The 18233-nt window shown below is 41.0% G+C and overlaps 1 protein-coding gene across 1 annotated transcript in view; it reads right to left on the bottom strand.

The window, feature by feature from the left end:
* LOC120798613 (receptor-type tyrosine-protein phosphatase S-like) overlaps positions 1 to 6849 on the bottom strand; it is a 52912-nt gene extending 46063 nt beyond the window's left edge. Inside the window, exons 1-3 of the mRNA XM_040143027.1 lie at positions 6705 to 6849; positions 2326 to 2474; positions 920 to 1061 (exon numbers count right to left, since the gene is read on the bottom strand). Of these exons, the coding sequence (XP_039998961.1) occupies positions 920 to 1061; positions 2326 to 2474; positions 6705 to 6849 (436 nt within the window). The remainder of the gene's footprint in view (positions 1 to 919; positions 1062 to 2325; positions 2475 to 6704) is intronic.
* Between the last annotated feature and the right edge of the window lie 11384 nt (positions 6850 to 18233).

Raw genomic sequence — 18233 nt, 5'->3', positions numbered from 1 at the left:
AAGGGGCTCGCCCTCGAGGTGTAGTTTATGTGGTAATGTGCTTTAGATTGGGGCTGTGTGTGCAGAGATGATGGGCCGGGTAACAGATGGACAGGAGTCTATTCCCTGGGCTACCAGCCTTCTGCTTACCACACAGCACTGCCAACTCCACAATCCTCATCCATCTCCTGCACTTCTACACCCCCCCGAACCGCTCCTCCGACATCCCATCTCATCTCTATTGTTTCACGCCATCCCGTTGTGTTACTCAACTTACCCCCACCTCCTCGCGCTCCATCGGACCCATTCTCACCTCTGCTTGACCTCTACCTCCCTCTCTCCTTCTCTTCCTCAATTTCCCCTGGCAGAAATGGGTTGTCTGCCAAACCCAGGCCTAATCCCCTGATTTTTCTTCATGTAGTAACAGCCCAAACAGCCATCCCTCTATTTCTTCATCCTTTCCTGCTGTGCTGGGCAAATAGCCAGTCCTCAGATCCCAGGCTCGCAGCCACACACTGCAACTTTAGTCCATAGCATGTTGGAGCCGCACATTAGATACGTTTCCCTCCAAAGCGACAGTGTACATTAGATTAATACCCTCACTCTGGCCAGGAAGCGCAGTGATTACAGCAAGCTGGGAGGCTGAAATACCTGGTACCTCGCACGCTAGCTAGCCCTCTCTGTGGCCAAATCACGCTCTGTTGCACTCAGAGGGACTATAAAAAGAACAGTTTGCTGCAGCCTGCTGTGGCGGCAGGGTGTGGCAGGGCTCTATTGTCACATCTACAACTGACAGCCCAGGGAACTGGGGACGGCGTCTGAAGCCAGGTGAGTGTGCACGTGAAAAGAAAGCATCACCCATGTGGAAACGGATTGAGACAGGGTGCGTATGTGTGTGTGTGTGTGTGTGCGCATATGTGTGTCTGAATTTTCGCCTCACCTCTTATAATGGCCAGCTTTGCAGTGACGGACACCTCTCCTTCACTGTTGCGTGCCACACACTCGTAGATGTTCTCATCTCGGGGTGCTCTGAGCGGTTGGATCCTCAGAACAGCACCTGCACCCTCATCAAACTCTATGGTCTGGACAGCCACAGAACCACAGGAAATAACACATCACTCACAGCAAAGTAAACACATGGATCACTATCAGAAGAGTAAACTATAATTCTACATGTCGCTTTTACTGTAACTATATGACAATAATCATAGTGGAATACTTTATTGACCTCTTTAAGAAAAATGCCTGTTTCACTTGCTCTCCTCTACAGAAATGTTAGAGGTCAGGCACAGATACAGAACATGTACCTGTACACACGATCCTGGAGCTGGAAGGAAGTCAGTGTCTTTCACAAAGACACTTCAGAAGGGTAGAAACTTACCAACAGTGGGGGTTGGATCTGGGTCCTCTGGTCAGTATCTCTAAGCATTAGGTCACATTACTGCATCAATAAACAGTTAGGCTTCTACTGAGCTGTAGGAATTAACAGCTCTCTGAAATAGCCTGCTTGATAGCATTTACCTTTGGGACAGTGATATGTGCATTCAATAGAGAGTAAAGTATAAAGCAATCATATTTTTAATGTTTCCATTTTGAAAAATACTGTAAAATTAATTATTAATTATCTTGAGTCATTACATTTCATACATATATAGTTTTAACTGCCCCTTGCAACCTATGCTTGAAATGTGTGCTGTTGTCAAATCAATATTTTAAAGAGATAGTTCAACATTTGTGGGAAATACACTTATCCTCTTTTTTGCCGAGAGCTGAAAAGTCTCATACCTTTCATGTCTCCTCTTTGACTATGGATCCAGCTCTGTTCAAAGTTTAAAAAAATCCACAAAGCATTTTAAAGCTAAATTATTAACCTTATTATACCTAATTTATTTAATGTTAATAAGTGATCTTCAGACGTGTTGGAAGGCTGATTTTTTTCATTTACCTTTGGACAGAGCCAGGCTAGTTGTGTCCCCCTGCTGCTAGTCTTTATGCTAAGATAAGATCATGGATCTAGCTTCATATTTAGCGTACAGACATGAGAGTGGTATCAATCTTTTCAGCTAATTCTCTCGTGTATTTTGCAAAATATTAAATTAGTCCTTTAAGAAACAAGGTTTTAGCTTATGTAAAATGCAGAACAGAATTTTAACAATCTAAATGAAAAACAATATCTAATCTTGCAAATTTAATAATTGCAAGATCTATCTGCCAATCAATATATAGCCTAAACATAGTAAGTATAATGTATACATTCATATATTAATATATGTGTATTACTGGATATACATATTTGTATTTGTCATGCTGCTACAGTAGGAGTTGACCATTGTGCACTGTGACAACCACCTCGATACGCTGGGAGTTGACCTTCTTGCCCTTCTTGTTCCAGTAGACGGCAGGCTTGGGATTACCAGTGGCCTGGCACACAAATGATGCCACGCCCCCTGACACTCCGATCTGGTCTGTGGGAATCTTGGTGAACTTCGGGGGAGCTGAGAGACGGAGAGAAGGAGGGGGGGAGGGGAGGAAAAAAAAAGAATCAAAACACAAACATGAAAATTGACACCCTTACACCCAGGGGACATCAAACTGACTCCACAACCAGCAACAGCCCCCTGTTGACCACGCCTCATTTTACTGACAGTGACTGGTCAGGCTGACTTGTGTTCTGATGGTTGCGTGTTGTGCTTACTTCCTGGGTATCATCTAGAGGACATGCTGAAGGACTTCCTGTGGGTCATAAATAAAAGATGGGGTTGGGCTTCAGAGGAACATCTCTCTCCCTCTCTCTCTGTCTGTCTCTCTCTCTCTCTCTCTTTGCTTTCTCCAGAGCAAGCTACCCTCGTACCGCATGCAGCACAGATTGTCATGACACATGAGTGTTTCACAGGTAGGAAAAGTGTTGGCTGCAAATTCACAGCATATAATTGGTTTAAATGTATTAATACCAGTGGTGCCATTTTCTGCCTGCACACTCTAACACCTACAGGGGATTTGCACTTGCAGAGTCTGACAATCTTAACATTGAATCCTATGAATATACCAACATTAGTTGTGTTAATTTCCGTGTTTACCTCATGGGAGAATTTGACGAGAACAATTTCCACTGTTATGATGCGTCTGATGCGGGATTTATAAGTGCAGCAGTTGCCTTCTCTCAGAAAATAGCAATTTCTAAATCCAATATTGAGCCAATAGTACTGAACCTATATTTTTCACAGTGGCTGAGTCAGATCAATCAAACAACTTCATGCACCCACCCCTTGCTATCTGTCTGTGGCCTGTTGCCATGGTGCCCAGCTTAACTCCTCCTTAGCTACAGAATCACTGCTATCCATCAGGGTGAAGTCAGGATGACCCTTACCATAGCAACCTGGATCCCTCCTCCCACTTCCCCTATATCTGGGTAGGTGAAGTCCTGCTGTGTTGATTCACGTCTGCTCTGAAGGCAGAACAGAAACAAACAAAAAAATGCCTATCAAATAATAACTATCAGATTCTAAAGCCTGTTTATACATCTTCCTATTCCTGATCAGCTCACTGGCTAACAGCCACACAGACCACTTCCCAGTTTCACTACCTTGCCTTGACAGTAACTGGAATAACACCATGTCAAAAGACTGCACCTGTGCCTGCTGCACTGTGGTGTTCCTCTTAAAGACCCACTCTGACTGTCAGACAGAAAGTGGTTTCATTTTATGTTTGTCATAATCCTGAACAGGAAGAAGCAAAAAGACGGTACAGTATTGTCTATAAGAACACATTAATGCTCACCATTTTAGGGCTAAAGAGCAGAGCATTTCCTGCCCAGTAGACTCTTAGGAAGGCATACAGAGTATTGAGCAAATTTCCCTTTCCCCCCGCCAACAATCTAAGAATGTGAACTATCAAAAATTAAAAAAATGTCATGGCTAAAAAAAAAACGTCTTCTCCTTGCTATGGGATTATGAATGAATTTCATGTGCTTCTTAGGGCTTAAACATGGGTTTCAGTGGCTTTATGTCGAGTCCAAATGTTTTCTGTGTTCTCTTAAATGCACTTCAACACCAATCCGTGCAAAACTGACCCTGCTGGCAATGCTACCGCTTAAGCCTCTTCTGAAAGCCAGAGAAAGCTCTGCAAGGCATGGACTCTCGACTCTGGATTTGCACTGAAGAGAAACTTGTTACGATTGGAAGGTTCTAAAGAGGTACCTGGAAAATGAGGGACTAATGAGGAGCTCTGTCTCTTTACTAGTAGGTTTCACTCTGTTGCACTGGACCAGAGAGGTCTACCACGGATCTACCACTGGTCTGTTTTTAACGAAACACCTTTATGACAGGGACCAGCAGGTAGAGTGTAATAATATAGTTATCATGCCATGTGAGAGAAAAGTATTTGGAACTCTGAGTTTGCTTCAGGTCAGACTAAAGAAATACAAGTTCAAATTGTCATTTTAGAAAAGTTATTTTGGGGAAATTAGCGTAACTCCTGATGAACAGTTGCTTTACATTCTGCCTTAAAAGACTTAACTTATGGCAAAGATATTAAGTGCAGCCCGCTGTGGTCTGACAAGCCTTTAAGCCACTTCAGCATCTCTTCCTGTTTGTGTGTCTTTGCTGTCAAATCTGTTTACATCTCACAGCCAAAATTTGTGCAAAAAAAAAAAAAAAAAAAGTAATATAAAGATTATGTACACAGTTGGGGTATGCTGTGCGGTTGCAGAAAGAAAAAAGCTGTTGTACAGAAGATTTGTGGGCACATCCCAAACAAGAATGTGAAATCTAGACACATAAACAACAAAGTTGAAAGAAATGATTCCTAACTTCATTTGCATGGTTCTGCCATTGTTTGTGTTTGAAAGTTGAGTGTAGAGCTCACCTGTTAGGAGTATTTGTAGCATGTTATAACATCCCCATGTAACTAGTTTATTTATTGATTTATTTTGCCTTACCAGTAAATTTACAAATTTAAAAACAATTTGCCAAAAAGGGGTCTGACATGAAGCATTTACTGTAGAAATTACATTTGATTTCCTATTAATGGATCCTCACCGTGAGTTTAGTCTTAACTATATTTAGCACAAATGAGTAAAAATCTAAAATCTGTCAAAAAGACATTAAGTACAAAGGTCAATCATTAAGAATTTAGTGGCAAGCAAGCCAACTATCTTGCAGTTTGTAAGATTTACTAGTATTCCTTGTTCCTGATTGTCCCACTTGATGTGCAGGCAATTATTCACAAATAAGTAATATTGCGATCAATTTGAGTAATTAGGAATTTTGTCTCTGTGTGACTTTGCAATCAACTTCATCTCTATACATTTCTAACAGCCAAACAGTGTTGTCTATGTGCAACTGCAAACCAGGATGTTCCTATTCGCTGTGGGCAAAAATCATTAAGTTCTTTCAGCTTTGCAGGACAAACAGCGAAGAATAAGGTGAAGGTTTGCAAAAAATTCAAAATGGCACAACTACTATTAGGGCAGAAATAACAATAATGTATTCACCTTCAGTGAAGTAAAATTTGGATTCAAAGCATCACATCTCCGTGGATTCTTGACCAAAGCATAAAGTTCTCTGTTGCCAATTAGTAGTTCTGGATTAGATTTGAAAGATTTCTTCTGCAATTCCTCACTCTAATTTACAAGTTCTGCAACACATTGTTAATGGAAGAAGATGCAGCGACTCAGTTTGATGTTTTTCTTATTTTTTTGCCTGTTTTTCTTTACTGAGGAAGTCAAAGAGACATGGGGGAGGAAGCACTATCTGTGCTGTAGATACACTGTAGGTGGTCCAGAGGCAGAGATATTCAATCCCACAACATTTCAAATGAAAGTTGTTGTGTAATTCTACCTCTTCACTGAATGTTAAAATATTTCAAATGTGACGTCAGTCTTCTCAAAGGACTGTGGCCTCAAATTGGTTACATAAATGGAAAATGAAAAATACATTAGACAATTTCCATTCCTAACAGCGAGAAGTGCTATCTCCATCTTTAACCTGTATTTGCTTTCAAAAATATTTTCAGAGAAGTGAAAGCTGAGTGTGTCTGAGCATGTGTGTGTGTGGGTGTCTGTGTGTGTATGTGTGTGGACCACTGAGGCAGGAAATCTGTGGAAATGTTGTAATGATGAGGAACATGCTGATGGGACCACCCGGCTTATTAAAACACGTTAACAACACCACATTCCCGAGCTGATGTATTGACGGGCCTGCGCTCACTCCTCTGACACACATGTTTGTTTCACTATCCCCGTGGCGACAACTTATTGACACAATGCATTCCCTAGCCCCTAACCCTAACCCTAACCTAAACCTAATTATAAGATGAACCTTACAACCAAGTCTCAACACACAAAAAGCAGTCTGGACCCATGGGGGACTCAGTTTTTGTCCCCACAAGTAACACGAGTCCCCGTGTATTAGTGTGTATTCAGTTTACAGTCCCCACTGGGATATAAAAACAAGCCCTCCCCCACACACACACACACACAAAAGGACGTGCATGCACACACATTCACATATGTTCACATCTTTGCACATCCCATTTACTGCTGACAATACACCAGCAGTCATTCAACTGAGAAAGAGACAGAAACAAATGTATATATACAAATGGACAAACAGATACTGTTCCGTATGTAGTACAAATATACTGAAGAATATAGATAGATAGACAGATAGATAGATAGATAGATAGATAGATAGACAGATAGATAGATACACTACTGATGGTCATACCTAGTGCTCCACACACACTGCTCAAAGGGCTGGTTAGCAGGATAATCAACGGCAGCAGCATACACAGGGGAGAGGGGCTAAGGCTGAGCTCCAGGATTGGCCTCCTGGACTGGGCTAGAACTCCACCTGTCCTGGGCAGAGGCATGGCAGGCACCACCGTGGGCTGGTTGGAGACGACGGAGATACGGGGAGGACTTCGCTCAACAGGGATAGGCACTCTGCTGACACAGAAAAGAAAAAACCAAAAAAAACAAACAAACCATGAAGGTCAACTGATACGGAAGAAAGGCACATTTCCTCTATCTCTGATTCATCGAAGAGCGACTGCGTAAATGTCAATGCACCACAAGGGAAGAGGGAAAACATACAATTATACATACAGATGTACTGAAAACATCCTCATGAAGAAAATTAAAGACAAATTCATGCTAATGCAGGATTAGGTCTTTTGATTTAGCCAGAGCACTTCTGATTTGGGATTAACAGCTCAAGCAGGCCAACTCTGACTGAACTAATACCAGAACAATAGAGCCTCTGCTCAACAACTACGACAAGAAACAGACCGAAATAGTTTTCAGTGTACTGCTTCTGTATTAATAAGTCCCCTTTTCTACAGAGCCGTGAAATGAGCTACAATGATACAGTTTTTTTTTCCTCAGACGTCCTAATAATTTCATTTTAGCTCTGGCCTAATTCCTTTTTAGCGTTCAGTATTTTACTGCTCCGGTGGCACATAAAAGTGTTAATGCAATAATACATCCAGAGTGTGCCACAGTAATGAAAAACAAAGAGAATTGAGGGGTCAGTAGGAATGCTGCAAAATTCAATAACAGCAAATGTATCCAAAGCTGCTGCTTTAATAGATATTCCCCCTCTATTTCGCCATCAGTATTTCGCGCTTTTTTCTCACGTAAACACATGCAGTTGCACACATCTGTAAGTCTGAACATAATTCAGCTCTGTCTGCTTACAGAGATTTAGACAAGCTGTGCAGAAGCTCCCTGTCCGGCAGTCAATAACTCCTCAGTCCTATCGAGCTCTCCCGACCCCCCCCCCTCTGCCCGATGTGTCAGAATGCAGCTGGGGAGGCCAAATGAGAAAGGAGCCTTTGTTAACCTGTCATATATCAAACACATACTTGTCTCCCTTCAAGTACCAGTACAGGATAACATATATGCTCTTGGGAAGACACAGTATGTATTCACAGGTGACAGGCCACATTGTGATCGGCACATAAATATGCGCAAACACCCATAAGCACACTTTCAGCCTGACATCTGTAATCCACTGGCAGAAATGGAGTATCCGGGATTAGGCCAACCCTTACTCACCTTTACTAAATGAAAGAGGCATTTCTGTTGAGTTACATATTCAAAGACTCCTCCAACCACTTATTGAGCTAATGACCTGCTCAAACACATTACCGTCTGCCAGTCCCAACACTAAAAATAGCTCATCTGAAAACATGGCAGTCTATATAAACCGGGCTCTTTTTCTGGCCGCTCTGCCCTCGTCTTATCTAACGCTGCGTAATAGACGTTGAATAGAAAAGCTTTCAGCGTCCCCTTTTCAATTGAACAATGCGATAAGAAAAATCAGATCAGAGCTCATTCAAGCACCATTGGCAGCATGTTAAGTAAATTCTCCTCTTACTGAAACTCAATTTGCCAACGTTAATCTAACTAGGGGCACTGCTCTGTGTGGAGCCACACGGCCACTGAAACATTAGGTACTCCTCGTATGTTGCAGTGTCTGCTTCCTCTGTCCTGTGAGCTGGATTTGCCGAGGCCTATGTGTGTCTCTGTGACCTCAGTCTAACCCTATCTATCATTCTCAGTTTATCCAGCCCTCCCCATTATTTTTAACCTGCTGACAAAGCCCTCTCTGCTCTACCTCTACTTTAGTCCCTTACCGTCTACCTAATCCTTAATCTTACCCTCATCTCACTCCTGTATTAGTCTCCGTATTCCTGAAATCTCCTCTTCTCCCATCTCCATCGTCCCCTCTCCTCTCCCCTTTCCTCCTCACCTCCCTTGTTAACCTCTCCTCTCTTGATGCCATCTCCTCGGTGGCACCCCATCCTTCATCTCCTTCTCTTTCTATACACACTCTAAAACCTGCTTGTCTCCAAATCCTCTTCCTCTCCCCAGCTGCCCTACCCCGGCTGCTCCAGCTGTTGCTGGTCCATTTACACAGTTCAAACAAAAGGGTTTAGAGCATCCTACAGCTGCGAATGTTGAGGGAGCGAGCCAAAACAGATACACAGATGCAGCAGTACACCAGGCCAGTCTGGGCATGTCTGTGCTCGTGCTATAATGCTATTTAACACTCTTCCTCTCCAGATTGAAGCCAGCCCTGCACTTTGCTTGTCAGAGAGAAGCAGAATTAAAAGGTGCGAGCAATGTGAGCATGAATATTCTCATGACTCAGGCTTACCTACAGTCTCTACAGCCCCCTCACAGATATCACAACCTGCTCTCCCTAGTCATCTGGCTCAGCATCCAGAGAGAAGACAGCAGGGGTTGGTCTTATTACCTTTTCAGCATGACAACACAGATGGCCAGCCAGACAGATAGATTGATGGGGATACATGTGCTATTTATTGCGGGGAAGCAGATAATGACACCAAAGCTCAGGTGGTGAAATGTACACCGGTTATTGTGCTCCATCAGTCTGATGAAATAACATTGTTTAGGTGGCATACAACCTGCCCCTGCTCTGCTGGGGCCATCAGATGACATGCTTTGTTTTTCTCACTTGCCGAACCCCCCCCCACACACACACGCACACACACACACAACACACACACACACACACACACACACACACACACACACACACACACACACACACACACACACACACACACACACACACACTTTTTACCCATGATGCCTTTTGCCACAAGTGGGTTGAGATGGTCTCAGAAGGCCTGTCTCCATGACAACGAGCTAGGAGCGCTCACAGAAATACCAGATCTGGTTCCTGCAGCGCCATGCTAGCTGTGAGATAGCACACCTAATAGGAAGCTTGCGTTCTTCTTATATCTTTTAGATTTAAGGTGGATCCAATGCTGTGTGAGAGAATTGCATGTGTCTTGTGAAGCTTGGAGGATCCAGTTCAGCAGAAAAAAAGATCAGAAAACTTTATTTTTTTTGTTATATTTTAGTGGAACATGATGGGAGGAAAAAAAAACTCTAAGGATATACAATGCACCAGAAGACTTTTTAGGGTTGAATGATTAGATTACATCCACTGTCATTTATCCTCATTCAAATTTTTTCCAGTGCTTCTGAACTGATAGTGTACTAAAATAACTTTATCTTGAATTATGCATGGCTTTGTGTGCCAGATTGGATTGGAAAGATATAGAGTAGGAACTGAGTATTAGTCAGATACAAAGAGGGGATGGGGCTGATATTACCTCATGTTTCCTTTGACCCTGGACCCTGTAGGCAAACGACACTCACAAGTGCATGCACACCCACAGGGACCATACACAGCCAAAAGCACAGACACACACGCACACGCGCACACACGCACACACACACACACACACACACACACACACACACACACACACACACACACACACACACACACACACACACACACACACACACACACAAATAAAAATGACAGATGGCAAAGCATCATGGGGGAGATTGGCACTCACTCTCTCACACATCCCTTCTCTCTCTCTTAAACACACAGCCCACAGACACACAAATATGCAGGCACACACACATGCATGAACACACATACACAAACACGTTGAGGATCAGAAGCACAGGATGAAGCACGACTTACTGCAGGCACGAGCTGCACCGCCCTGGTTACATTTTTAGCAGTGGAAATAAAATATCTGAGGCTCCTCTCTAACAAGAAAACACACCTGCCACTCAAATACTGTGATTCTTTGCACTGAATATAAATGAATCTGGAGACTTTGGTGCCTCAACTAAATCTCTATGAGACTTGCTTAATGTTGCAGGATGTTGAAATTGGGATTGTGGATGCCCCACACTACACAAACAGTGGGAATTAATGGGAAATATTGACAAACAGCAATGACATTCCCAACCAAAAGCAACAATTTTTGTCACAGCCATAAAAAAAGTTTCCGCTGGAGTTTCAAATAGCACTGCTGAGAGCTAATATGACTCATGAAAACAGCAAAATCAAACTAAACCTGTAGGCACAGAAGGAAAACCCATATATGTAATTATTTATTAGGTGGTGTTTTTTTTCAAGTACTCATTTGTCGAATAATTGATCAGAAAACGCAATCACTGACATGGATTCTGACTATCATATTAATTCATCCATACTTTTTTCAGTTCATGAGACTTTAAATGTAATATTTTGGGGGGTATGACTGTTGGTTGGACAAAAAATGTAATCTTAAAACATCACTCTGAGTTCTGGTTAAATTTGATTTGTAGTTTTCATTATTACATTATCAATCACTAAACTAAATTACAGGTGAAATGACTAATTACACACTTAATTATTAATTAAGCCCAAAAAATAGCTTCATTGATAATGAATTTATATTAATGAAGTGTTTTATCATGAAATCATAAATCACTCCGTTCATAACTGTGTCTGTTTTTAGTATTTACTTTTTTTTTTCTTTTTTTTATGCTGCCATCTTGGACAGGTCCCTTGAAGTTTCCATCCTCAGTGAGACTTACCTGGTTAAATAAAGGTAAAATAAATAAATATGAATCAAGCGGAAATTATCTGCTGCTTTTTTGAGTTTACACATTAATCCTTTTTTCTGTTTATTTTAAATTATCATGTTTTCATTTTCATTTTTGGAATAGTAGAGAGAAAATACAATAATAGTTTGATGACATCCAGAATCTCATTTTTGATATTTATTCTTTCTTTCAGCCTCTGTGTTATAGGCTATAGTATGTGGTAGATGACACTAGGTCTATGTGTCAAAAATCTGCTGAAAATGAAGATTTTTAATATCCATATTGTACAGATCTACAGTATGTTTGCACATTTTCTGTCTCTGTTTTTGATGAGAGTGTATGAAAAGTTATTCAGCTGTGGAGAGTGTGTCTCCACTGGCTAGTTTTCTTTTATCCTCATTTATCATGTGATCTTCAGAAAACCAGCATGATTTTCTTCTTATCATGGAATAATGATATTCGAATCACAATAATAGCTTTCTTCAGATCATGAAAAAACACAGAATTTGATAGTTGTATCCACCCTCATCCTCTCTCTGGCTTTCTCTGTCAGGGAGCATGAGTTTTGCTTGAGGTCACAAATTATTTAACCTGCAGCTAAGAGTGTAGAAGACATAAGTGCATAAGCAGAAGATACTAGAATGACAAACTTCTGCTTATTGAAATCTACACTTTCCTGCATTTGAGGCACATTTACAGTAACATCCTTGTTCTCTGATCCCCCTGTCTAATCCTAGCAGGAAGTGAGCCATTCTTACTACACAACATCAGCATGTCAATAAAATTACACATTGGCATGACTATTATTTACGAGTGTTTCAGCTGTTAAATCACTGTTCCCCATTTTAAAATTCAGAATGTGCTTCAGTTTTTGTTCATCACAACTCTATTTCTTTCTAGCCAAGACAACACATGGATTCGTGATGATGAACAAAGGGCGGGGTGAAGAGAGAAGCGTGACTGAAAATTTTTCCTGCCCCAATGTGCTAAAATAACCAAACTAAGTTTCCCTTTGACCTCAATCTCTGCATGACTAGGACATAGCAAAGCTGCAGCAGCCCAACAGTGGTGCAGCAAATGTACACCCACGCATCTTAAAGGGGCTCCAAGGTCAGGAAAACCGACACAGCTAGAAAGAGGCATCCAGTAATGGATGCACCGGCTTCAGAAGAGCCCAGCAACAGATGTACCGGCTCCCGCTAAGCAGGAAATGTATTACCAAATGGTATAAAAGTACATATAGGGCAGATTATCGGAGGGGGTCAGAACAGGGGAAACACAGTAAAGTAAGTGTTCATAGGCTACGTGAAGCTTGTCTTTTGACAGGAAGTTAAGAGATAAAGAGCCTATCATAATATTATATATCTGTTAAATATAACCATGATGTTCAATATTAGTTTACATTACATTAAATGACAGAACATTATTCTTTAACCTTTTTTTCAGCAACTAATGGTCCTTTAATCAGTTACTAATGTAGTGCCACCTGTTTTCTGAGGTATTACTTTCGCCCACCAATTGCTTACGCTCAGTTTAACAAAATGAAGTAAGTTTGTTTTCATACCGTTAGGATGCAAAAAAGGGATCTGAAGAATAGATTATGATAGGATAGAAAAGAATAGTATGATAAATGCTTTAAAATCTTTAATATATTACTTTTAAAACACAGGGCCAAATAGACTTGCTGCTCATCTGCAATAACAGCTGAATGTTTTGTACATTTTTTATTTTTTTAACATAGATAAGAAGTGGCATAAAAGCCACTGTGAATTATCCCATGATCTATACGCTTTAACATGTCCCAAATCTGGTTTAAAAAGGGATCTATATATAACACTATTGGGTGAAAACCTTGCAGCTTCAATTTCGACAATTTTCATGCTTTCAAATAAGTTGAAGGATTACTTGCTCCTCCATGATTTGAGTCAATTTTTCAACCCCTTAGGCTCATAAACCTCTTTTAAAGCCCTTAGGGTAATGCCAAAAATGCGTTGGCTTTTGGCTTTTTTTCCTATTGCAAGAAAAATATTGACATTTTGGAGACAGAGCTTTGCCTGACAGGTGAAGGTTTTCACCCAACAACGGGAGAAGGATAAGATGCGTGCATGTCCACATGCAGACACCAGCACAATTTTTACTCAACTGAAATGACAAAACTCAGAGCTTGCAAACACCCAAACATATTTCGTAATTTCTTACATTGACCTCTCTCTCTCTCTGTTGCTTGCTCCTCACAGCCAGCCGATCGTCTGTGCAGGGGCTCATTACGCAGGCTGATGGTTGAGTCCTTGTCAACTCACTGTCTAATTAGCATATCTAAGGCTGGCACAGACTTTTATCCTAGCGGGAGAGAGAACCGTATATACATACTGATGTCCACATAGTTATGCACTTGCATGTACATCCCTAATTGTTAAACAGCTCTGACATATGAGGGAAGAAGCACTGCGTAAATCATCTGATTACAGGGCAAATCCCTAATCAAAATCTAAGCCACACAGTGGCTTCTTTACATAAATCTGAAACAATGTTAATAAATGCATTTTGAATAAATTATCACTGGTTTAGTTTTTTTAATGTTTGCATTGCTTATGGCACTGCATGTGGAGATAGTAAGAGCATGTGAAAGTTGTGAAAAGCTCTATCTATCTATCCATCTTTACCATCATTTCTCAATAAAATGAATGATTAAAAGTGCAGCACATACACACGCACACACACGCACGCACGCACGCACGCACGCACGCACGCACGCACACACACACACACACACACACACACACACACACACACATATGCAAGAAAGACACTGCCAGCCAAGACACACCGCAGCCAATTAGTGAGCTTCTCCTGGAGCGGGAGTAAGGCTCCCTGACAACAGAGAACACCTTCATCTTCTTGGACGTCCCTGTCATCATCCCGGCCATCATCATATTTCAATTGTGCTTCATTAATGAGACATGCCAGCCGCCCTCCCCCCCACCGTTTCAGCTGTTTAGCAAAACTTACACATAAGTGAGTAGACAAAATCAGGTTTTGTTAAGCAGATTAGAAGGCTTGTTGATAAGCTTATCTTGAGAGTGATAACAGTAGCCCGCAGAAACATGGTGCTCTGTTTTAATAACCTCATATTGATTGATCATTCATGTACAATTATCCAGTGGGGATGTCATTAATATAAGTTCGTAGATGGTCTTCAAATTGATGCACCTTTTTATTGATTTATCAAATGAGTATCATCCTTTGCGAGCACATAACATACATTACAAACACAAGCACACACCTGGCTCAAATCTACAAAGTTTTACAAGCACTGCTCTGTGCTGCTCGTTCACTGTGACAAACGTGTGTGCTGTAATCTTGAGGCAAGCCTTTATTCATTCTTTGCTTATGTAAAATACCTCCGGTCCCTTTAGGAGGATCTTGTGAATTTTCTTGAGACAAACTGTTGTGGTTGCCCAGCTCTCTCCTGTGTATTTGTGCTGTCATGGTATCACCTGTCTAGCTTGGTCACATAATATGTTTTCCACAGAGAGCTCATTATCTCACAACTGCAACACTGTTCTGCAACAACAGTGAGATCATCTATAGAAAATTAACACACATTTCACACTCTTTCACATTCTTACTGTTTGGTATTTAGTTAAAGTTAATTTATAGCACAAAAATATGCTGCTTACTGACAGCTTATATGGCCATTAACTTAAAGATATCACCACTAAATACCAGGACTGATTTCTGAGGCTCTGAATGCTGGTGAATAATTCTTATTTACGTGCTGCACAGGCAACCAGTCTTTGCAGTTTTGTCACTAACCAGCCATTGCATGACTTCCTGATGGAGATGAGATTTGTGACGCCAAATGAATTTCTCCTTGAGGGACGATAAAGTTGTGAATGGAATTGAAAACAGGAGTAATGGGGTAGAAAAACTGCATTTGTCCTCCGTCTCATTGCTGAAATCTGATGGAGAGTGTGTCTCCGTAAGTGAAGGGATGAGATGCTCGTCAAGGGTAACAGACCTGCGCACGGATGCTTTCCACCAGTGACTAGCCATTACTCTGACCTCCGTCAAACAACTACTTCATCTAACCTGGCATCCTGTGCAATTTGGAGACACAGTAATGCCACAAAAAAATGAGGAGCTGTATTCGAGAGCCATGTCAACGACTCCCGATGCCTGCATGTACAATCTCACACACAGGAACATATCACAGACTGCAGACTGTTCCCCCTGACCCCGAAGGGACTCCATTCTGCTAGCTTTTAAGTTTTCCATCTGTGAGTTGTGATGATGAAACAAAGCTGTAAGTTTCCTCGACGTTGTCCCTTCTCCATCCTGCATGGTAATGGTCTTTTGGTAAAGCAAAGCTGTTTCACTGATGCAATAAAGATGTTCTTTCACTAAATGGCATATGGAGACACCAGAACCTTTTTTCTCTTCTTTGATCTGTGGAACTGATTACAACAGGGCACAGTTATTTTAGATAGGTGGCAAAGGCACCAGGTCTACTTGTTTGAAAATTTAAAAATGGTAATTATAGTTAGCTCGTTACTATGATGTAGAATTACTTGGATAAAGTCTAAAGAGTCTATAGGAATGCTAGAAGCTCTGCGAAGAAGCCTGTACTTAGGCACAATAGTGTTTTTGAGCTACATACTAAGGTCAGAATGCAAACATGCTCAATATGACAATGCTTAAGCAAGTATAATGTTTGCTATGTTTACCATTAGTTACTTACTACTATTACTTTTACTTAGTCCACCACCTTACTTTAGCGTGTTAGCATGCTAACATTTACCAATTAGCATTAATTGTATAGTTCGTTCTGATGGGAATGTCATTAGCCTTGTAGGTATTATTCCATATTTCAGTGTATTGGACAAATTGAAATGTTGATGAGGTGATGGCACTAGATGAGAAGTCAAAAAATCGCCAAAGTCACCAGGATCCATCAGTTCAAGAGCTGTTGAGACATTTCATCCCGGACCAAAGAGGTGGACCGACCGACACTGTCATCCCTACAAAAAGTAAGACATATTCACACACAGGGCTATGAAACTTAATTTAAGTGAGTCATATGCTTTCCTTTGCCACGCAATGCACAATCAGTGATATAATAGCCCTGGACTGATAGTAAGAGTTGTTAAGAAAAGGTACACGACAGGCACATAGATACAATTTTGCTGTCCGCATTAGCATTCATATAGCTTCATCTCACAAATAAAGCAATGCAAAGGAAAACTGTTCTTATCTTATGTTTTTCAAGGTCTCAATAGTAATTTGGCACCTATCCAGCCCAAATGAATTCATCCAACCCTCTATGTATGCACTGAGGAGGGCTTCTCCACTCCAAGAATTGAAAATACTCTTTAGGACTTGTCAAGCGCTAGAAGCAAAGAGCATAGAATATTTTGTGTTTGAGCATTTATTGGAAGCTAACTGTATACTTCAAAGTGGTTTGATGCCTACTCTTCCTCCAAGCTCTGATTAGGTAGTTTGTCTTCTGCTTTGTCAGCTATCTTGTCCATCAACCCTACCCTCCTAATGGCTCCTGTCAGTCAGTGATGTAACTGTCAAACCCAGTCAATAGCTACACTTCCTGCGCCCATGATTGGATAATGAACTGTGTACATCAACACATTTAGCCATTTTCAGTGCAAATGTCAGCACAAGGAAAACCTCAGGAAACATGTTTCTCGTCATGCAGAGTGCGGAAACCTCTGCAGAGGGCAGACTCTGTAAAACTTTGGCTGAAAAAGACAATGCAGAAATACCATTCAGGCGGAGAAGAATGAGTTAGCTGTTGAAACAGAGAGGAGGGTTGACCAGAGGACAGCGACGGGGAAATGACGCCCTCTTTTGCATAAGTGAGGAGAGGGAGAGGGGGAGGGGGGAGAAGGAAGGTGAAGATGTCTTCAGATGTGGCAGTTGTGATGAAAAGAGAGGCGAATGACTGAAGACAAGAGGTGGAGAAGAGAGGAAGAGAAGAGAGGTAGTGGAGGAGTATGCATTATTCATCCCTGCTGACACATCAGAATCACTGATTCATCTGGAGAAGGGCATCAGTCAAGTCACAACCTATCTCTTGGCTTTTACTCATATGCATGGAAACACAGAAACATGATGAACACACACACATAATTGCAAATGACCTCCTGGATTAAAAGGGGATAATTATGGGTCTGGCTCGCTATAGAGATCCTCAACAAAGGGGTGGGTCTTTGCACCAGCAGTTTCTATAAGGTACAGGTAGTTTCCAGTACTTGAGTATGTAGATAGAAATGACCTGTCTACATATTATCAGTGTAACTAATATGAACAATATTAGTTCATACAGCTAATGAAGACAACAGTGATCTGACACTACAATACCGTACAAAAGCGCTGAAATTAGACTAAAAAGTAGGCAAACCAAAACCATAGGTGCTATATCTGAGTGAAAATTCAATATGAGATTTCTTAACTAATTTTGCCCATGGCTTTTACAGTTTTTTATTGTGTACTTTAAAAACATTTTTTTGGCAATTTGAAATAGCAAGACTATATTTTGTTGTTCATAAGTATAATATCAATAAAAGTTGTATTGAATTTAACTGGATGATCATTTACTGATCATCAGATATTACCATATATTGTTCTATTTTTTACAAAATTCTTTTGTCTACATTTATGTAGACAAAAGTTTATGTTTTACACAGTCATTACAAAATGTTTGTCTAATTCAATGAATATTTGATGAAGACCGCATTAATTATTTGTTGCGGCCACTTTTGAGCTTTCATCATTTGATGTGGTGATTAACTGTGGCACAATATGACTT

The sequence above is a fragment of the Xiphias gladius genome, chromosome 14, assembly GCF_016859285.1.
Source record: "Xiphias gladius isolate SHS-SW01 ecotype Sanya breed wild chromosome 14, ASM1685928v1, whole genome shotgun sequence".
In the NCBI taxonomy this organism is placed as follows: Eukaryota; Metazoa; Chordata; class Actinopteri; order Istiophoriformes; family Xiphiidae; genus Xiphias; species Xiphias gladius.
This window is presented reverse-complemented; position numbering and strand designations above follow the sequence as displayed.